This window comes from Ursus arctos, unplaced genomic scaffold (assembly GCF_023065955.2).
Source record: "Ursus arctos isolate Adak ecotype North America unplaced genomic scaffold, UrsArc2.0 scaffold_33, whole genome shotgun sequence".
NCBI classification, from domain to species: Eukaryota; Metazoa; Chordata; class Mammalia; order Carnivora; family Ursidae; genus Ursus; species Ursus arctos.
In genome coordinates, this window is record NW_026623019.1 from 22685027 (window position 1) to 22704708 (window position 19682).

The following is a 19682-nucleotide window of genomic DNA, read 5'->3' on the forward strand; positions in this document are numbered from 1 at the left end:
TGTCCCCGTCTCCCTTTCTTCCGACTATCCTTCATTACTAATGTTCCATCTCCGCCAGAAAACTGGTTTAGTGACGGTAATGAAGGATAGAGGAAACCACCCTTAAAGGATTGTATACCACCCTGGAAGGAGCCCTCTACCCTTTCCCACGTGATAGGTAGATGACAAAAATCTGATTGGGTGACTGGCTCATGGAGAGTTAATCAGATGAAAACAGCCTGCCAACAAGCCCATAAAAACCCCCAGACTTAGAAATGCCAGTGGCAGCCCTTACGGGTCCCCCCCCTCTTCGGGAGTTTTGTACTATCGCTCAATAAACTTTGCTCCGCACCACTCTTTGTCTGGTTTATCTCTTCATTCTTCCAAGTGGGGTGACCAAGAACCACAGGCTCTGGAGGAAAAGAAATCCTGTAACAGCAGTAAACCAAGGACCTCTCTGGATGGAGGGCTGTGATGAGAGGACTCCTGGAACTGTGCACATTTTCATTAACTGTTTTTTAGAGGGTGTGCGGAATGAATCAACACCACCAAAAAAAACCAAACCAAAACAAAACAAAACCCTTTCCAGATTCTATTTTAATATTCTCATCTTCCAGAATGCCAACGGCCAGCTCCATGTTCATTATGTTCCCCCAGACTACCCTGAAATCCATTGAGGGATTATCCTTGCACAGACCCACAAAACCAGCAATGTTAGGACCCGGGATCATGATCTGAGCTGAAGGCAGACGCTCAACTGACTGAGCCACCCAGGCGCCCCAAGCTCTTTGTTTAAATATCCCCAATGAGATAATAGGTCTGCAAAATGATCATCAGCTGTTAAAAGCATGAGGTGAAATGTTATTTAAATTCTTAGCCTGGGGGCGCCTGGCTGGCTCAGTTGGTTAAGCGTCTGCCTTTGGCTCAGGTCATGATCCTGGAGTCCCAGGATCAAGCCCCATGTCAGGCTCCCTGCTCATTGGGGATTCTGCTTCTCCCTCTGACCCTCCACCCTCTCGGGGTCTCTCTCTTTCTCTCAAATAAATGAAATCTTTAAAAAAGTCATAAATTCTTAGCTTGTTAACAGGTATGAAAATCATAAAATCCATGCATGGTGGTGAAAACTTGCCATTTGCCAGTATCCATCCATACTTCATACATAGTTTAGCTGGTTACCCAATGCCTGCAAGAGAGACTACTTTCCTGCCCTCCCTGACAGTTAGTTGTGGTCATGTGACTAAGTTCTAGTTAGTGACATGAAAGCAAAAACACATGTGGTAGCTGCTAGAACCTTCCTGGCAGCCCCTGCCCTCTTCAGCTTCATTGCTTCTTCAGTCCTGCTCCCCAGATTATAACTCCATTTGGGGTCATGAGTCCAAGCTATGCTCAGTGGCACAAGAGAAAAGACAGCTGTGTCTTGGACACAAAAGAGCACCACTGGACCAACTTCCCTGTCCTTCCATGATGGATTAGGAAAACAGGAAGCCCAGAGCTGGCTGAGACTGAAGGAGGAACGAGAGAGGGGAGAGAAGAGGGAGAAGTGGGAGGAGGAAGAAGAGAGAAAAAAGAGGAAGGGGAAGGAAGGGGACAGGAGTAGGCAGGAGTGGGAGAGAGGCAGGAGGGCGGCAGGAGTGTCCTGAGAGCAGATTAAATTGCAAACTATTAGTTTTGATGCTTTCTACTGTAAGTTACAGGAGACTCATTGAAAATGGTGGCAATCAGGTAATGTGTTTATCAGCCCAGGAATGAGGTCCGCAGCTGGGACAGGGGCAGCAGGACAGAACAGCCGGGCGCTGGCTCCACACAAGTGCTGCTAACAGCTTCAGGCATCACGTTCAGACAGAACACGGCTCAGAGGAAGAGGGACCTTCTCCTCTACCTCTCTCTTCAAAGTGAAGAAACCTTTTTCCAGAAGCTTCCCCCAGCCGACTTCCCCTCCAGTGTCACTGGCCAGGAGATTATATACCCATAACTAAAGCAATCACGGGTGGAGAATAGGATTATCACCATTAAACATATTAATTTGGTCTTTCACCAAGATGAAGGTGGATCACCTTCCCTGAGTCACAAAGGGGAGGGATAAATACAAAGCAGTACTTACGGTGGTGCTAGTTGTGCAGTGCACAAGGTGGGGGGGGGGGCAGAGGGCAAGGGAGAACGGGGGGGGGGGGGGGGCAGGAGCCTTCATGTTCAGTTATTGTCATTTGTAAGGTTAGTATGACAAATTATCAGCAGATGGCAGTAAAGTGCTTGGGGAAAGGATGCCTTTTCATTCGCGCAAAGTCACAGTGAGCTGACAAGGTGGTGGCTAACAAAAATCAAGATTATGTTAGAAGGAAGGTGGCGGTGAAGGTGGGAAATGAGTGCTTCGTAGGTAACGAAATTTCTGCAACATAAAGCAAATAATCAAATTCACTTAAAACTTTTTTTTTTTTTTCTAAGTAGGTTCTACACCCAGCGTGGAGCCCAACAGCAGGGCTTAAACTCAGAACCCTGAGATCAAGACCTGAGCTGAGATCAAGAGTTAGGATGCTTAACCGACTGAGCCACCCAGGTGCCCTTCACTGTAAATCTTTTTAAATTATATGTGGTAAATTCTATTTTAATAAAATAATCCATCCCAGGTTTAAGAAAAAAATTTAAAACCTTTATTCAATTTCAATACAGTTACACTGGAAAAAAAAAAAGGAATATTAGATAGGTTTCCTAAACTGAAAATCACGATGTACAAAACCTCTTGTCAATATCAATAAAAAGCTTAAAATAAGCTGTCAAGATTGATTTGTACAAAAGACGCAGCATTCATTCAGACCCTACCCCCCATATCAAAGGATTAAGGTATGTAAGAAATTACTACATCTTGAGAAAAGATACCAATTGAACTTATGAAATATTATCACTGATGACTAATCGCATTATAAGGCATGATTAATTTTAAGAGATGTGAGATTTAAAGAGAGCATTACAGTTCCTTCATTATTCCTGTCATGTGCCCGCAGAAAGGGAAAATCTAATCAAAAGTCAACAAGCAGACAAAGGACAAAGTCGGGGATACAGAGCGGTAGGTCAGGAGACAGTTTTTAAATGAGACTGGGTAATCACGTTCCTTGTTGCTGTGACGCCTACTACATTCTCTTACTATCAAGGCAAAACTGTACAAATGCTTATGTGAGACAAAAATGCAAGTTTTCTTCGGATCCGTTTGCACTTTGGATCAATAATATATGCAGCGCGTGTGATGAAAGGGAATTCCCTTCATATCTTCCCTGTGGTCGCGGGCGTAGTCCCACAAGTAATAATCCAGAAGAACGGAATTGATCTCCCCGCTAGTTTTTTCACCCTTTTTTTCAATAAGCTCCAGAAGACAATCCCGGATCAGTTCAACACACCAAAGTGAGCACCCTCTGATTTCCACCTCTTGCCTATCCCCGTATGAGAGCATTTCTCCTGCAAGGGGGAAGAAAACAGAGCAAGAAGTACCGAGCATCAGTGACATAAAATCGACTCAGACTTGATTTAAACCACTTCGAAACTCAGGCATGAATTTACAATCGCACCTTCCACAAGGGCAGGGGCCGTGTCTGGCCTGCGACAATGTTCCTGGGAGGTGGCAGAGCACCTTGCACATACCAGCTCCCCGATAAACAGCTGCTAAATGAACATGGGGTGACCGGAAATTTAAAAATATGACAGCAAGATTATTAAATTCTTGAAAACAAAGGATTTACAATTGGATCTGATGCCAGGAAAAAAAACATTGCAAAATTTGCAGGACTCCAAGGGGCCAAATAAACAATACCTCCCTTTCTCGCTTGAAAACTGAACACTGTCTTAGGTACATCCTAAGCGCATCAGGAGAACCTAGGAAATCAAAGTTGTTAACCTGAGCAAGGGAGGCCACCACTGTTCTTTGGATTCAGGATCCTTCGGTCAAGCCCTCCCTGAATCTGTAGCTGAGAGCGCCACAGGCCCCGCAGTCTCTTCAATGCCCACCTCCCCGGTGTAGCTGATCCTGCAAGATGGGCACTGGCTGTGCTTTGCCACTGAGCCTAGAATTGGGCTCTTCAACTCAACTGCCCATAAGGATCAGGGAGCCAGCGTAAGGGAGCGCCGCAGCCTTCGTCAGCAAGCTGTCGTCAGCTACAGAATGTGTGCTGCCTGGTCTAACGGTAGACCCAGTGTTCCCATATTTCTCCCCTTTTACAAGCCAAGTCAGAAAGTTTGATTTTTGGGGCGCCTGGCTGGCTCAGTTGGTAGAGCATGCGACTCTTGATTTCAGGGTTGTAAGTTCAAGCCCCATGTTGGGCGTGGAGCCTACTTTAAAAAAAAAAAGGTCTGGGGGCGCCTGGGTGGCACAGCAGTTAAGCGTCTGCCTTCGGCTCAGGGCGTGATCCCAGTGTTCTGGGATCGAGCCCCACATCAGGCTCCTCCGCTATGAGCCTGCTTCTTCCTCTCCCACTCCCCCTGCTTGTGTTCCCTCTCTCACTGGCTGTCTCTATCTCTGTCAAATAAATAAATAAAATCTTAAAAAAAAAAAAAAAAGGTCTGATTGTTATGTGAAATCTCATAATTGTCAAGGGTTAGTAAGTAACTAAAAGTGCTTAAAACACTAGCCAGGCCAAACAAAACACACCTGCAGGTTGTATTTGGCCTCTGGCCACCAATCTGCACCCTTTCACAGAGCTTCACAGTACCTAAGAGGCCCTGTGATCCACTGAAAAGTAGGGCAATGTCCCAGCCCCACTAGGTTCCGCTGTCACCTGGTATCTTAAATAGCATTACTTATGTCCCCTCCACCCAGTAAGTAACTGTAGTATTGAACTGTGTCCTCGAAAAAGTCACATTTAAGTCCTAACTCCTGGTACCTGCGAATGTGGCCTTACTTGTTAATAGGATCTTTGCAGATGTAATCAAGGTAAGATAAGGTCATACTGGATTAGGGTGGGCCTTAAATACCATGACTGGTGTCAGCCCTAGAATCACAGTGAAGAATCTAAATTTAGCCAAACTGTATTGGCAGTATTTATAATTGGCTAAAAAATACACCTTTGGTGAAGAGATGGGTTAAACATAAAATGGACAGAAAAAACAAGTAAATTCATACTAAAATAAAGTGAAAAGACTGTATTTACCACTGCACTAAAAAAAAGATAAAATGGACAGAAATCTGGGTAGGTCTTCCAAGGGCTAACCTGGAGATATTCAGAAGAGGAGAGAGGAAAAAATATATATATAAGTGTAGTGCATCAGTTAAGGAAGGTTCTAGCTCATCTAGTCGAGCTACCTGGTTCTAGATTTCACTTTAGAATTTTTTTTTTTTTTTTTGAGATTTTATTTATTTATGTGACAGAGAGAGACAGCCAGCGAGAGAGAGGGAACACAGCAGGCGAGTGAGAGAGGAAGAAGCAGGCTCCCAGCGGAGGAGCCCGATGTGGGACTCGATCCCAGAACGCCAGGATCACGCCCTGAACCGAAGGCAGACGCTTTAACGACTGTGCCATCCAGGCGCCTCACTTTAGAATTTTTTTTAAAGATTTTATTTTTGTTTATTTGTCAGAGAGAGAGCGCGAGCGAGCACGCACAAGCAGGGCGAGCAGCAAGCAGCGGGAGAAGCAGGCTCCCCACTGATCAAGGAGCCTGATGCGGGATTCGATCCTTGGGATCATGACCCGAGCTGAAGGCAGCCACTTAAGCAACTGAACCACCCAGGCGTCCCCACTTAAAATAGTTTTTAAAAATTAGTGTGCTATACTTGTGTGTACTACTTTACGTTTATACTTTCTGCTTCTCTAGTGTGCTAGTGAAGTACTTTCTGAAAAAAGAAAATCCAACTTTGCTTAAATAAACTAAGAGGCAAAGAAATGAGTTCACGCTCTGGACATAACAGAGGCAGTAACAACAGCTGCCGCTGGACATCTGGAAAGGGGCCTCTGCAGTTGCCATGGGCGGCAGGAGAAAACTCAGACCCCTCTGTACAGCTGGGCTGCAAGCTCCCTTCTCAGCAGGGTTTTCCTCACAGTAGCAGAGACAACTGGGCGCTACATTCAGAAGGAGAAGAGGCACAAATCATGGAAAGCTGGAAAAAAGCTGTGTGGAGGAGGTAGCATTTGCCAAGCCCTCGGGGACGTGTAGGATTTGAACTGGAAAAAAAGAAAATTTGGGTGAGGGAAGCCAGGCAAGAGAATGTTTACGGACAGGAACAAGCAGCGTACACCAGCCAAAAAAGATCGGCTGCATATGGCTATGTGGAAAAGAAGCCCCGGATGCTGAAATGTTTAAGGTATCCAACAATTAATGATCCGGGACATGAGCATTACAACAGAAGGCAGCTTGTTACTTTTCAAATGAAGAAACAGAGGGACAAAATGGATTGCCCAAGGCAGCATAAAAACGAGTTAGAAGCAACCACAGCAATAATGGTATCTTTATATTCTGTGTTATTCTTATTTGGGTGACCGAAACCTATTTCACAAGAGAAAACTATTCAGTCATAAAAACTACTTGTTTTGGGGGCACGTAGGTGGCTCAGTCGGTTAAGCGTCTGCGTTTGGCTCAGGTCATGGTCCCAGGGTCCTGGGATTGAGCCCCACATTGAGCCCCACATCGGGCTCCTGGCTCAGCGGGGAGACTGCTTCTCCCCCTTCCTCTGCCCCTTCCCTTGCTGTGTGCACACACTCACTCTCTCTCTCTCAAATAGATAAATAAAATCATAAAAACAAAAAAACAAAAAACACAAAAAACCCTACTTGCTTCTAAAAATAAAGAAAAAAATAGCTGAAAATACTGCACCCAAAAGAGAGAAACTAATGTGAAAATTATGTAATTATTTTTCTTATATAAAGACATGTTTAAAAACAAAAAGCTAATCATTAAATTCTACTCCTGAAACCAATATTACACTCTGTTAACTAATTAGAATTTAAACAAAAACTTTTTTAAAAAAGCTAATTTTCACACAAACATAATTTTCTATGCTCAGCTATTATAACAAGGCTCCTGCTCTTGAGAATCAATAACTGAATCCACTAATGGGAAATAAGTGAGCCTAGGAAAGCAAGTGACTCGTGCAAGGTAACCCCGTGGCAGACCCTGGAGCCCCCTGACTTGAAACCCACTGCATGTTACCTATCTCTCAGGCCACCTTTGACACCATAGTGTAGTGTGCTCTTCACTGCTTAATTTACACTCTTCAAATGCCACCCTGAGGGACCTAGCGGCCATCACACACCTTCAGGTTAAGAAACTTTGGTTTCATTTTATTATGAGGCTCTGAAACTATCATGACTAAATAGTGTAATTTCCAGGGCGCCTGGGTGGCACAGCGGTTAAGCGTCTGCCTTCGGCTCAGGGCGTGATCCCAGCGTTATGGGATCGAGCCCCACATCAGGCTCCTCCGCTAGGAGCCTGCTTCTTCCTCTCCCACTCCCCCTGCTTGTGTTCCCTCTCTCGCTGGCTGTCTCTATCTCTGTCGAATAAATAAACAAAATCTTTAAAATAAATAAATAAATAAATAAATAAATAGTGTAATTTCCTACATTCTATAGTAAACAACAACAAAAAGCAATTTTCTCTTACTTCAGTTGCCCCTGCATTTTTCCTTACATGTGCTTTTAACAATAAACAGTGTTTTTGTTTTTAAGGAAAGGAGAACTTCTGTGAAAGAAATGAGATAGAGACTCAACCACAATTGATAGTATAATAAAGAATGTCTTCATTAAGCTGGCAAACCTTTGAGAAGCTTTTCCAGTAGTTCCTTGGAGTATTTCAGGGCTCCCAGGTGAACAAGAACCTGAGGTAATCTATAGTCAGCAAACATGGTGATACTGGAGATGTCGTCAAAGCAGCCGTCTCCTTTCCCCTCTAACACACTCCACGTATCTGCCACGAGGATTTGGGCCCGTTTGTAGAAAGAAATTCTTTTCCCCTGATGAATGAAGAGAATATAAATGTTACCTGGGTATCCGATAGCTTTTATGTATGCTATAAAAAAAGGGCACACACTGAAAACATTTCTCAAGGGTGCAATAATTTTAGTGTTGGTAGAATTTATGGACCTTTTATAGAAAAAAAGGGAGTCTAATAACATTAAATTATCTCTTTCACTCCGAATTTACTTCCTATATTTTTCAAGGCACATAAAATACAATTGTGGTAATTGTGGTAATTGTGGTATTATTTAGTGTTCTTTTCCAATGACATTACCTCATATATATATATATATTTCTGTGTCACTATAACCCACCCACTTATTCTTTTTAATGGCTAGACAGTATTCCTTTAGGAAGCTTCTTAAATTTTTCTGATTGTAACATAATTCACATTAATTGTATAAAATGCAGAAGAGTATAAAGAAGAAAACAAACATCCTTCAACTCATCTCTGAAGAGAAACACAACATTCAATTTTTAACTGTCGCCTTTCAGATAATATGATAAACGTACTTCAGAGGTAAAGACATACCTGGTCAACAGCCAGAATTGATCAAGTCTACCTTTTTGGAAATGGTCAAAATCAATATGTAAGCCCACAGAACAAAATAAACTTCCAATTATATTTATACAAGGAAGAAACAAATTTAACCAAGCATTATAGGATAGCAGGTTATAATTTAACTCAAAAATTCTCTATAAAACTACAAACACAGATCAGCATAAACTATGGATAGACACATAATGACAATCTAATCCTAATCCTAATCCCAAAGGTAATAATCTCAAATCATCTTTTATAGCTGCTTGTCTGCTAGAGGAGAATAACCAGTATTACTGACTCCCAAAATTTATCCTGACCACCATGGAGAAATGTTTTAGTAAGTAAATGACATAAGTAATTAAATAAAAAATGAAATTAAATCCTTCAAGGAAAGGCTCCATGTGAAAATTCCTTAAGATGATAACAAAGATTCCTTTATTTACTAAAACAAAACTCCAAAGATACTCTGTCCTAATGAGAAATAACGTCATATTGCCTAACCTTAAGGTGTACCTATTGCAATCAACCCGAACTACTTTTACTAAGTAAACTGCCTAAGACCACCTTTAAGAAATTCAGTATCTTCTTTTCCGGAGCAAACACATATGCTCATTTTTTGACATGATGTAAAGTCTATAAATTACAGTGCTGGGGGGAACAAATCACCATTAAGTATTCCTAGGGGCACCTGGGTGGCTCAGTCAGTTAAGTGTCTGACTTTGGCTCAGGTCATGATGCCAGGCTCTGTATTCAGCAGGGAGTCTGCTAGTCCCTCTGCCCCTCCCCGCACTCCAGCTCACGCACAGGCGCGCTCTCTCTCTCTCTCTCAAATAAATAAAACCTTAAAAAAAAACTATCCCTACATCAAACTATCCCCAAACCTATCAAAATATGACAACCTGACAATTGTTGGACTGGAAATTACATATGGTAACTGGGTTTATATTCGAGTCTAGCGTATTAAAGAGTAAGACATAAAACTTAATATAAAAAATAAAATTGTATATCAAACACAATTATTACATTGTTTACTGTAATAGACAGAAGCTATCATCTCCTATTTTTAATTAGATCCATAGATCAAACGGGAAGAATACAGGAACCAGACTTATGTAACAAAATCAGTGCTAGCATCTTACAAAACATAAATTGTCACATCATGACCACTGTTTCCATGGTAGCCAACTAGTATATCACAAAGATTAGATTATAATACCCTTGAAAAACACAAAACAAAAAATAAGATTTAAGTGAGGAGTCTAAAAATAAATTCAAGTCATCTATAAAACATTTTCTTAAGCTGATATAGTTTTAGTAATCAAATGATTTTAGTAATCAAATTCTTCATCTCTAAAATATTAACTGATATCACTGAAAATACCAGCAAATCCCAAAATAACAATTCCCTTCATGTTCCATAATATTGCTTGCTGAATAAAATATTTTCAAAATAGTACCTTTATAAAACAATTATTATCAATGAAAAAAACCCATGACCATGAGTTGATTTTCTTCAACAAATTTATCATGAACAAATTAGAAAGGTCAAGAGCTACAAATGCTTAAGAGAAACCTAAAATGTTATTGATTAAAGTATCAAAAAAGACCACGTTTTTCACGCACATTTATCAGTATGTCAGAGTGAAGACAATAGCCTGAGGGAAGCTGATTTCTTCATTAGGACTTTTACATTGTTACTCTATCTTCTAAGTCAGAGTTGCTTTGGAAATATATCTGAATTTTAAAGCTTCCTGACTGATTCTGGAGTACAACCAGGTTGGGAAATCCCTGATCCAAAATCTGTTCGAATTAAAATTTTCTAATTTTATCAATTTGTTTATAATGTTTAAAAACGAGTGATAGGCAACCCTCTTGGGTCCCCTCCCTCCTTGGGAGCTTTGTATTATCACTTTGCTATCGCTCAATAAACCTTGCTTTGCTGCCCACCAAAAAATAATAATAATTAATTAAAAAATAAAAATAAATAACACAAGTGATAATCTCAGTAAATAAATATACATTAAAAACAATTATGACTATTTTATGCAACTTGTTAAATATTAAAAAACACAGCAACCAATACCATCAGCATGTTATGAAAGGGCTGGGAAAAGAGCACTCGCCTATGCTGCTGCTGACACCTTCATAATCATCTTTCTGGAGAACCGTTAGCATTTTTATGTATTACAAGCCTGAAAAAAAAAAAAAAAAAATATCCAGGCCATGCTGACTCAGCAATTCCACTACCATGATTCCATTCTAAGAAAATAATTACAAGTGTTAAATGATTGTGCAATATTGCTTATTATCACATAAAACTAAAAACAACATGACATAAAATTCAATTTAAAAAATAAATGTGTATCAAACACAATTACTGCAGTAAGATAGTTGGGCAAATAATTATGAAATTGTACATCCATATATAGTAGAATACTGCGAAGTCATTAAAAATGGTACTGTGGGGGCGCCTGGGTGGCTTAGTCGGTTAAGTGTCTGCCTTCAGCTCGGGTCATGGTCCCGGGGTCTCGGGATTAAGCCCCATGTCGGGCTCCCTGCTAGGTCAGGAGTCTGCTTCTCCCTCTGCCTCGTGACCCAGTTGTGCTTTCTCTCTCTCAAATAAATGAATTAAAAATCTTTTTAAAAAATGGTACTATTGGGGCGCCTGGGTAGCACAGTCGTTAAGCGTCTGCCTTCGGCTCAGGGCGTGATCCCGGCGTTATGGGATCGAGCCCCACATCGGGCTCCTCCGCTGGGAGCCTGCTTCTTCCTCTCCCACTCCCCCTGCTGTGTTCCCTCTCTCGCTGGCTGTCTCTCTGTCACATAAATAAATAAAATCTTAAAAAAAAAAAATGGTACTATGAAAAAAAAATTGTGCTGTGAGAGAATTATTATTACTATTACTTTTTAATGGGGCATCTGGGTGACTCAGTCAGTTAAGCATCTGACTCTTGGTTTTGGCTCAGGTCAGGATCTCGGGGTGCTGGAATCGAGCCTCAGGCAGGGCTCCCTGCTCAGCAGGGAGTCTGCTTATTGCCCTCTCTCTCTGCCCCTGCCCACCTTCCTGCTCTCTAAAATAAACAAATCTTAAAACAAAAACAAAAAACATATGCTTTATTTTAACACCGTCTCAATTTCAAAAGCAGTCCTAAAAAGCCTCAGAATTCATCTTGATTTGGAGTTAATTGCCCAAAGTACTTTATTTATGTATATTTTATTTAATTTTATTTAAAAATATTTTATTTTTAAACCCAACATAGGGCTTGAATTTACAACCTCAAGATGAGTCGCATGCTCCACAGAATAAGCCAGCCAGGCCACCCCTTATTATTTACATATCTTTTAAATGAATATGGAAAGATAACTGTAAATTGACTAATCAAAACATTAAGTGAGCACCCACTATGTGCTCAGTACTATATTAGGAATCATAGGAAATATGTTTCTTTTGGGTAACTAATGATAATTTTTTGGAAAAAAATAAATGAAAAAATATAATACTCCTTTAAGAAAGTGTCAGAATCCTTAAGTATGATTTTTGTTACATTTTGGGGATTTCTCTACAAGAATGTTTTTAGAAATGAGTACTGATGGGAAATGGTTCAGGTACTAATATTCATTTAGAAATATATCAGCCTTAAAATGAATCTATATCCTGGCAGTTTTTTAAAATAGAACTTTTCAGCAAAGCAAATCAAAAGCACTGTGCTGTAATAAAATAGAAACTCAGCAAATTGCTTACTAAATTGGTATTATCAACTACAAAAAGTTTACTCTCTCTTCCACAAAAACAAAAACTCAGGACTACTTCAAAGCAAACAAACTACACGATGTCATGACTTTTATTCCATCCTGAAGGCATCCTAAATTTACGCTCAGCTCTTCTGCTACAACCAATGTTGATTCTGGAATACATGGATTCTTAGCCACATGAATAGCAGCTTGATTTTTTTATACACTACACTTAGATGGCCTGAATGATGAACCAAGGAACTTAATCCACAATTTCTTTAAAAAAGGCTGACATGACATACTTTAAAGACAAAGATAAATCTCAAAGTAACATCTGCACTAGCAAAACGGTAGTCAGAACAAAATGAAATTCAGCAGGGGCCTAGGGCCTCTTTCCTAGGAACTGCCTCTGCCCCACCCACAACCCCTGCAGCCACACTTCATTGGTCATACTCCCTGCCAATCCATCTGATCAGTGTTTGGCTAAGAATTTTAGAACGGTACCTGAGAGGGTGTCTACCCCCCCTCCGCCCCCCGCCCTGTCGTTGAAGCAATAAGATGCAAAATTCATGAACATCTTCTACTTCATGGAGAAAACTAGTCTGCAGTCACGAGAAATATGGAGCCAAGAGAAGCAAAGAGAAGACACTGAATCCTGACGGCAATGAGTCCTTGATCCTAGATGTTCCTATTCCCAAATTCTTCATTTTGCTTAAGGTTTTTCTAGTTTTGTGTCTGTCACTTGCAATTAAAAGAATCTTAGCACCTGGGTGGCTCAGATGGTTAAGCATCTGCCTTTGGCTCAGGTCATGATCTTCAGGCCTGGGATACAGCCTCACATCTGGCTCCTTGCTCAGTGGGGAGTCTGCTTCTTCCTCTGCCTCTCCCCCCTGCTCATGCTCACTTGCTCTCAAATGAATAGAATCTTTTAAAAAATAAAATAAAATAATCTTAACATACATAATCAGGCATCTCTCACTTTAAGGAACTGAAAAGCTAGCTATTTATTTCCTGACTAAATGACCTAAGATAAACCAGTTAACCTTTCTCTTTAGACTTTGGTTCCTGGTCTGCAAACAGGACAATAATGATCTTTGTCCTTAGGTCCCACGGAGCTCTTCTGCGGATCTAATGAGAGTGTACATGCAAACACCTTGTAAATCATAAAGAGCGATTTAAACAATATTATTGGTAATTTTTGTTAGTTGTTGAACTGTGATTTCAAAAGGGTAGCTTTAAAATTTCAATATGATTTAAGCATTCATAAACTTATTCAATAGATTTATATTACGTGATTTCTCTGAAGTTGCTTTCAATTCTTTGTCACGGTTAAAACACACAATGATAACGAATTCTAAAAGAATTTTACAAAAACAGAACCGAGGTGCACAGGGTAAGGTATCCTAAATGTTTACCATTTTAAAAGTACATGTGTTTAAGAAAAAGAAAATAACGCTGTTCAAGTATTTCGTGTGTGTGTGTGTGTGTGTGTGTGTGTATATATATATGTATATATATATATATATTAGAGCCTCAAAAAAATACTTTTTATTAGAGAATTTAGAAATACATTGATTTTCATCCAATAAAGTAAATTTTTTGAAGTTGTAAAAGGACCTCATTGTCCCTGAGTAGCATCATACTGAAAATTCAGTGTTTTGTAGGTTTGAAAAACATTTTAAAAGGACAAAGAAAAAAAGAACAAAATAAAGGAAATACATTAATTACAAAACTAAGAGAAGTAAAGTCTTTGAAACACTAAACAATTTTGTTACTGTTCCTTGTCCACAAGGCAGGAACTTCAAAACTTAAGTTTTTATTCCCAAAAGGAGTTCTGGAAGTAAAAAGTTAACTATGAGAAAATAGTTAAGAATTCTAAAATCCCCAACAGAAGCAGCTCACCTCAAACTGAGTCACATCTCTGTAAGAAGGAAAGCTTTCAACTACCAGGTGCATTAACTTCTGTGCACTTCTTTCACTTTTTCGGACGCAATTAAGAAAAGAGCCTTCGAACTTCTCAAGCAGAATCTTCCCGGTTTCATTAAGAATCCGATGCCTCTCCTCGATCAAAGGCATGGGAACGTCCGTGTCAGAACGGAATATATGCTGAACCTGATCCAGGGTCACGGTGGCATAGTAGGAAGCACTGGTTATAGGTATCCCTTAGGGAAAAAAGAAAATGCAGAGGAACAACGTCATACTTTTTATTTATCAGACCCTTGCAAATGAGTGTTACAGGAATGCACTAAAAGTGGGTGAAGAATTAAAAAATCAGAAGCATACCCTTCATTTTCTACTTAGTCGTCTGTACTTATTCATCCGTTTCTAGCAATTGTTATATTACATCAGACGTCCTTTGACTGCCTAAAATGTGTTATACTTGTCCCTTTGTTCTGCAGATGTCATCAAAGTGGCGTTCTTTAGAAAACTTTTATACTTAGCTGCTACGATGATAAACATTAGGATCATTTCTCACTGAACACTTAACGCCAGCCCCTCTCACACTTTTAAGCAATGAAGAACTTCAAGTTCGCCTTATTAACACGTATGCCACTTCCCGACTCGTTCCTCGGGACCCTCCCGGGACACCGGGGCCTCGCAGGCCGTTTGCTGGGTCTGACCGGGAGAAGGCACCAACCTTCGTCGAGGGCTCTGTTGAGCGCGGCGCACAGGGACCAGTACCCGCTGTACGTTTTCCCCCGGTACCCCACCAGACATTTGTGCTCGTCGTGCTCCGACCAGAAGGAGAAGTTGAGCGTGTCTGTCACGAATACCCAGTTGACCGCGGCCTCGTCGGCCGCCCGGGGATTCAGCTCGTGAAGGGCCTTCCAGCCCCCCAGGTGCAGCTCGGGCCCCGAGGCCTTGGCGAGCAGCAGCTCGGCCACCCTCCGCACTCCTCCGCCGTCTATGAACACGTCCCGGCTCTTCTCTGCAATGAATTTTGCGGACTCCCTGGGAGTTAGGGGCCCGTCCATCCCGCCCCTCCCTTTGGGACCGGTGAGCCGCGCTTTCACCCGCGGGCTGGCCAAACTCGCTTCTCTCTCGGGGCGGGGCAAGGGCGCGGGTCTCTCTGCAGCGCTCCCTCCCTACCCACCGTGGGATCGCTGCCCTCACAGGGTCCCGCCCTCCCCGAGCCGCACTGAAACCCGACTGCGCGGCCGACTTCCGGGTTCTGTTCCTCCACCTCGCAACGCTGCCAAACCGCCGAGGCCGCGGAGCCGTGCGCCCGGCCAAGACCGGAGGCACTTCCGGGAGAGCGGCCCCGCCCACTCTCGCCCGGGCGCGCGCCTGGGACCCGTTTCCGGTTCCGAAGGTCCGGAAACTGGCTCTGGGGGTCCGGTGGGAGTCCGCCGGCAATTGCGCTCCCTCCGGTCCAGGCGTGCCGCTCCGCCATTTTGTGCAGGTTTCCACCCTCCCTTCGGGCACGTGGTACTGCGACTCCCCGCCGTGGCCCGGGTCGCGATGACTCCAAGCGCTGTACGGTGTTGCCCTCCCTCGACTCCCGCCCCTCTCCTCTCCCCAGTGGGCGAAATGTGGGCAAGATGCCCTCGGCGACGCTCCGCATCCGGGTTCCTGGGCCGCGACGAACCTGATGGCGCCCATTCTGGTGCTGGGGGGCTGAATCACCCCCAGGCTGTGACACGGGTTGGCGGGTCCCCCACAACCCCATATCCTAGGCTGGCCTCTTGTGCTAAATTACTGGCCCATCCGGAGGCCACATGGACGTTTAAGGTTATCTGAGACGTTTGGAGAAATGGATGAGAAAACAAATGCATGAAATTGTTATATTAACATTGTGTGCCTGGAACTGTGCGTTCCCACTGAATCTCATACAGTCCTGGCCGTGGCAACAGCGGTGGTTGTACTCCTCGTTTTGCAAGAGGAGCTGTGTGGTTCAGTGGTTAGCCCCTGGTCACAGCAGCAGTCTGGGATGGGATTCAATCCCTTGTTTATCAGTCCCCAAGTCTGGGGTACTTTTATGAATGAAACTCACCAGTGCCAACCATTCTGGTCAAGTGGTGACAATACTAGTGGCCCTGATGAGGAAACATTATTAGAAAAAATAAGTATCACCGTACAGCCCCACACTTTTTAATGGGTGAGGAGAGGTACCCAAGTCAATTAGTGATGATCTAAATTTGCCTATTGATGGAATTTTAGTAGAGAAGCAATGTATTTGTGCTCTTCTTCAGAGACTTAAATCTTCACGGATAATATGAAATGTTCATGCCTTTTTGAAAATCAACTATTAAAAATAACAGTAGTCATCTCTAGTTACTGACAATAAAGAATCTTGGAATTAGGGAATTTTTGAAGGATTTCGAATTTTTAAGTTTGACAACTGTGCCCCCAACTTACCTCATTTTGGTAAGAAAAAGAAACTTTAAGGATTTCACTATGATTTGCTTTTCCAGAAGAAGTCACTAGTACATTAATACATTGTTGAATAAGTGTGAATCTGTTGACTTGGGATTTTTCTGTCTACCCCAGAAGCTCTAAGTCTTGGGAGTCAAATTGATTAGCAAAAGGGGTGCCTGGGTGACTCAGTTGGTTAAGCGTCTGCCTTTGGCTCAGGTCATGATCTCGGGGTCCTGGGATTTTGAGCCCCCCATGGTGCTCCCTGTTCACGGGAAAGTCTGCTTCTCCCTCTTCTCCCTCTCCCTCTGCCCTTCTGCACCGTGCCCCCCCCCCATGCTCTCTCTTGCTCTCTCTCTTCTCTCAAAATCTTTTTAAAAATTGATTAGCAAGAAAATCTGGCAATCTACAAAAGAATTCAGGAGGTTATATAATTTAGACCATTTTCTCTTACCGAGACTTACTGACAAAAGAAAAACAACTTACATTCCTACTATGTTCAGGATACTGAGTTAGATGCTAGGAATAGGATAAATAAGAAAATAAGCTTCCTTCTCTCAGCTTATTGTTGAGATAGAGCATAAATTTTGTATGGTAGTTTCGTTTATTTTTTCAATATGTGTACAATGTGTTAGGAATACAAAAAGGGAGTTCTTTACCTACTCAGTATTCTTTCCCTCCTTCTTCCTTCCCAACAGAATCCTGGGATTGTTCAGGAACCCCTCTTACCAACAGCTATTATAGCTCAGCGTCCTGAGCTCCAGGAGTGGTCTGGACTGGTCTAACGGTAATATCACCCACCTGCAAGGGACTGGGTTAGGATCATCTATGGTCCCCAGTTCACCTCAGTGAATTGCAGAGATAGGTTTGTAGGTGCTTCCAGAAAAGCTTTTCCAGGAGAACTTCAGAAGAGATGCACGCTCCCTCTGGACATGATTAAGCTTGGATATGAGGTGTGAAATTGCTACCATCCCTTTGATGGCAAACTGTATATGCGGTCAACCCATGGGGGAGACCAAAAGAATAGCAGAGAAATGGAGCTGGAGTAATGGGATGATGTCCGCTCTTAAGTCTGTCCCATTTTTGGATCTTCCTTATAGTTTAAAGCAATTTTGAGTTGGTTTTTCTGGAACTTGCTATGAAAGCTTCCTATCTTGCACAGGTAGCAAATACAGACATGGTCTCTGACATCTTATGATCTAGTGAGGAAGGCAGACAGTCAAATGGGGAGTATTATACTTCAAGCAACAGAAAACTAGTTTATAGTGACTAAATACAAAGGGGATTGTTTTTCTCATATAATAAATCCAGAGGTGACGTACCTGTTTGAGAATGTCAGCAAGGAGCCAGGCTCCTTGCTTTCTGTGTCACTAGGGATACCTAGTATATGACTTTTGTCTTTATGGTTGTAGGATAACTCTACCCTTATGGGCATTATGTCCGCAGAAAGAAGGATGAAAATAAAAGGGGCAAAGAGCCAAAGGAACATGCCTGCTGAGGTTGTTTTTTCTTTCTTTCTTTCTTTCTTTTGACAATCTTTGCCATAAGCTGTACTCTGCAGGCATAGGCTTTTGAAGAGAAGACCAAGATGACCTCTAAATGGTCCCTAAACTTGTATTTTCAGGGTTAACAAAGGGAGGAGGCATGATAAATGATGTTGTGCCCCTATCACCGTCCCCCCCCCACACAGTATCTAAGCTAGATTATTCCTGTCATCAAGAAAGCCATCATTCTGAATAGCTAAATTAAATGTCAAGCATTGGCAACGATCAGTGCTACATCTGCTATTTTCTGTCATGATAGGCTATGGCAGAAACTTTAAGAAAGAGTGGGTTAAGAGGTATTCTTGAGGAAAAGTTGCCAGAGTTGGCAAGAGCAATGCATGGACAGCAGACATTGCTAGAGAGGAGGCTGTCGTTTTTCATATATGCGGAAGGAGGAAAGCAGAGAAGTAAAATGGATTTTTGAAGATAGGACATCTCAATTATTTTCATTTGCCCCCACTTTCCTAAAGTGATCAATTGACTAAAGCCCCAAGACGGCTTAGCAGAAAAGAGATACGGTTCACTACTGTGTAGTCATTTTCCTCTGTTCCTGTTCTGCTTTATTTATCTATTTATAGCATTTAAAATTGACGACTTCCTTGGAATTCACTCTTGGCTTCTGGGGCATTATATTATCCTGGTTTTCTTAGTACCATTGGAAGCTCTTTCTCTTCCTACTCTCTTCTTATTGTGTACGAGCTTTGGCTTAGGGAAAGAATGGTCTCCCTCTGGTGAAAACTGTGACTCTTAAATAATTTCTGTTTTAAAATATTTAGTTATGGAGCGCCTGGGTGGCACAGCGGTTGGGCGTCTGCCTTCGGCTCAGGGCGTGATCCCGGCGTTATGGGATCGAGCCCCACATCAGGCTCCTCTGCTATGAGCCTGCTTCTTCCTCTCCCACTGCCCCTGCTTGTGTTCCCTCTCTCGCTGGCTGTCTCTATCTCTGTCGAATAAATAAAGAAAATCTTTAAAAAAAAAATATTTAGTTATAACGGAATAAATATATTGTCTCCGTTATATATCATTAACATTATTACTACAGTTCAAAATCAATTAGAATTTTTGAACCATAGTTTGCCTTTAACTAGTGAAATTAATATTTCCTACTTAGGAGAACATCATAAAAAACAGCACAGAGCTTCCTGTTTGACAAACACTTAGAGATTACGGGAGAATGACAGGCTCAGAGAGCATGGAAGCTCTGTGCCCCTTCCCAGGTAACTTGCCCAATACATCTCTCTATCTGGTTGCTCCTGAGTTTATATCCTTTTATAAAAAACCAGTAATCTATTTGTTTTCCTCGCTATCTAAAAAACATAACAGAGTTGTGGAACAAACTACACAGTCCTTGAGAGATTCTCTGAGTTCCATGAATGTTCCTTTATAGGTTATGCACAAAATTTAAATGTCATCAAAGAGGTGATTTGAATGATGTTGCAAATCATCAGTTCGTGCCTGACAGACTCTCTTCACCACAATCCAAATTTGGTGCATGCACTGCTTTACAAATGAGATCTCTTTGAACAATCTTGGACTCACCACTTCAGGATATAATGCAGAATTACTGATCTGCTAATCACCTTCTTTTGCTCAAGGTTG

At 42.0% G+C, this 19682-nt stretch overlaps 1 protein-coding gene across 5 annotated transcripts; it reads right to left on the reverse strand.

The window, feature by feature from the left end:
• Positions 1-2604: 2604 nt before the first annotated feature.
• QNG1 (Q-nucleotide N-glycosylase 1) lies at positions 2605-15366 on the reverse strand. 5 transcript variants are annotated; one of them, XM_044391096.3, is made up of 5 exons: positions 14822-15158; positions 14086-14345; positions 7708-7903; positions 3537-3630; positions 2605-3426 (listed from the first exon to the last, which is right to left on the reverse strand). In XM_044391096.3, exons 1-5 carry the CDS (start codon positions 15156-15158, stop codon positions 3402-3404), a joined length of 912 nt encoding a protein of 303 aa, XP_044247031.1. In that variant the 3' UTR covers positions 2605-3401. The 5 variants fall into 5 exon arrangements, with proteins under 5 accessions (XP_044247031.1, XP_044247032.1, XP_026374554.1 ...); XM_044391097.3 differs by lacking the exons at positions 3537-3630; positions 14822-15158 and adding an exon at positions 15278-15366; XM_026518769.4 differs by lacking the exon at positions 3537-3630.
• Between the last annotated feature and the right edge of the window lie 4316 nt (positions 15367-19682).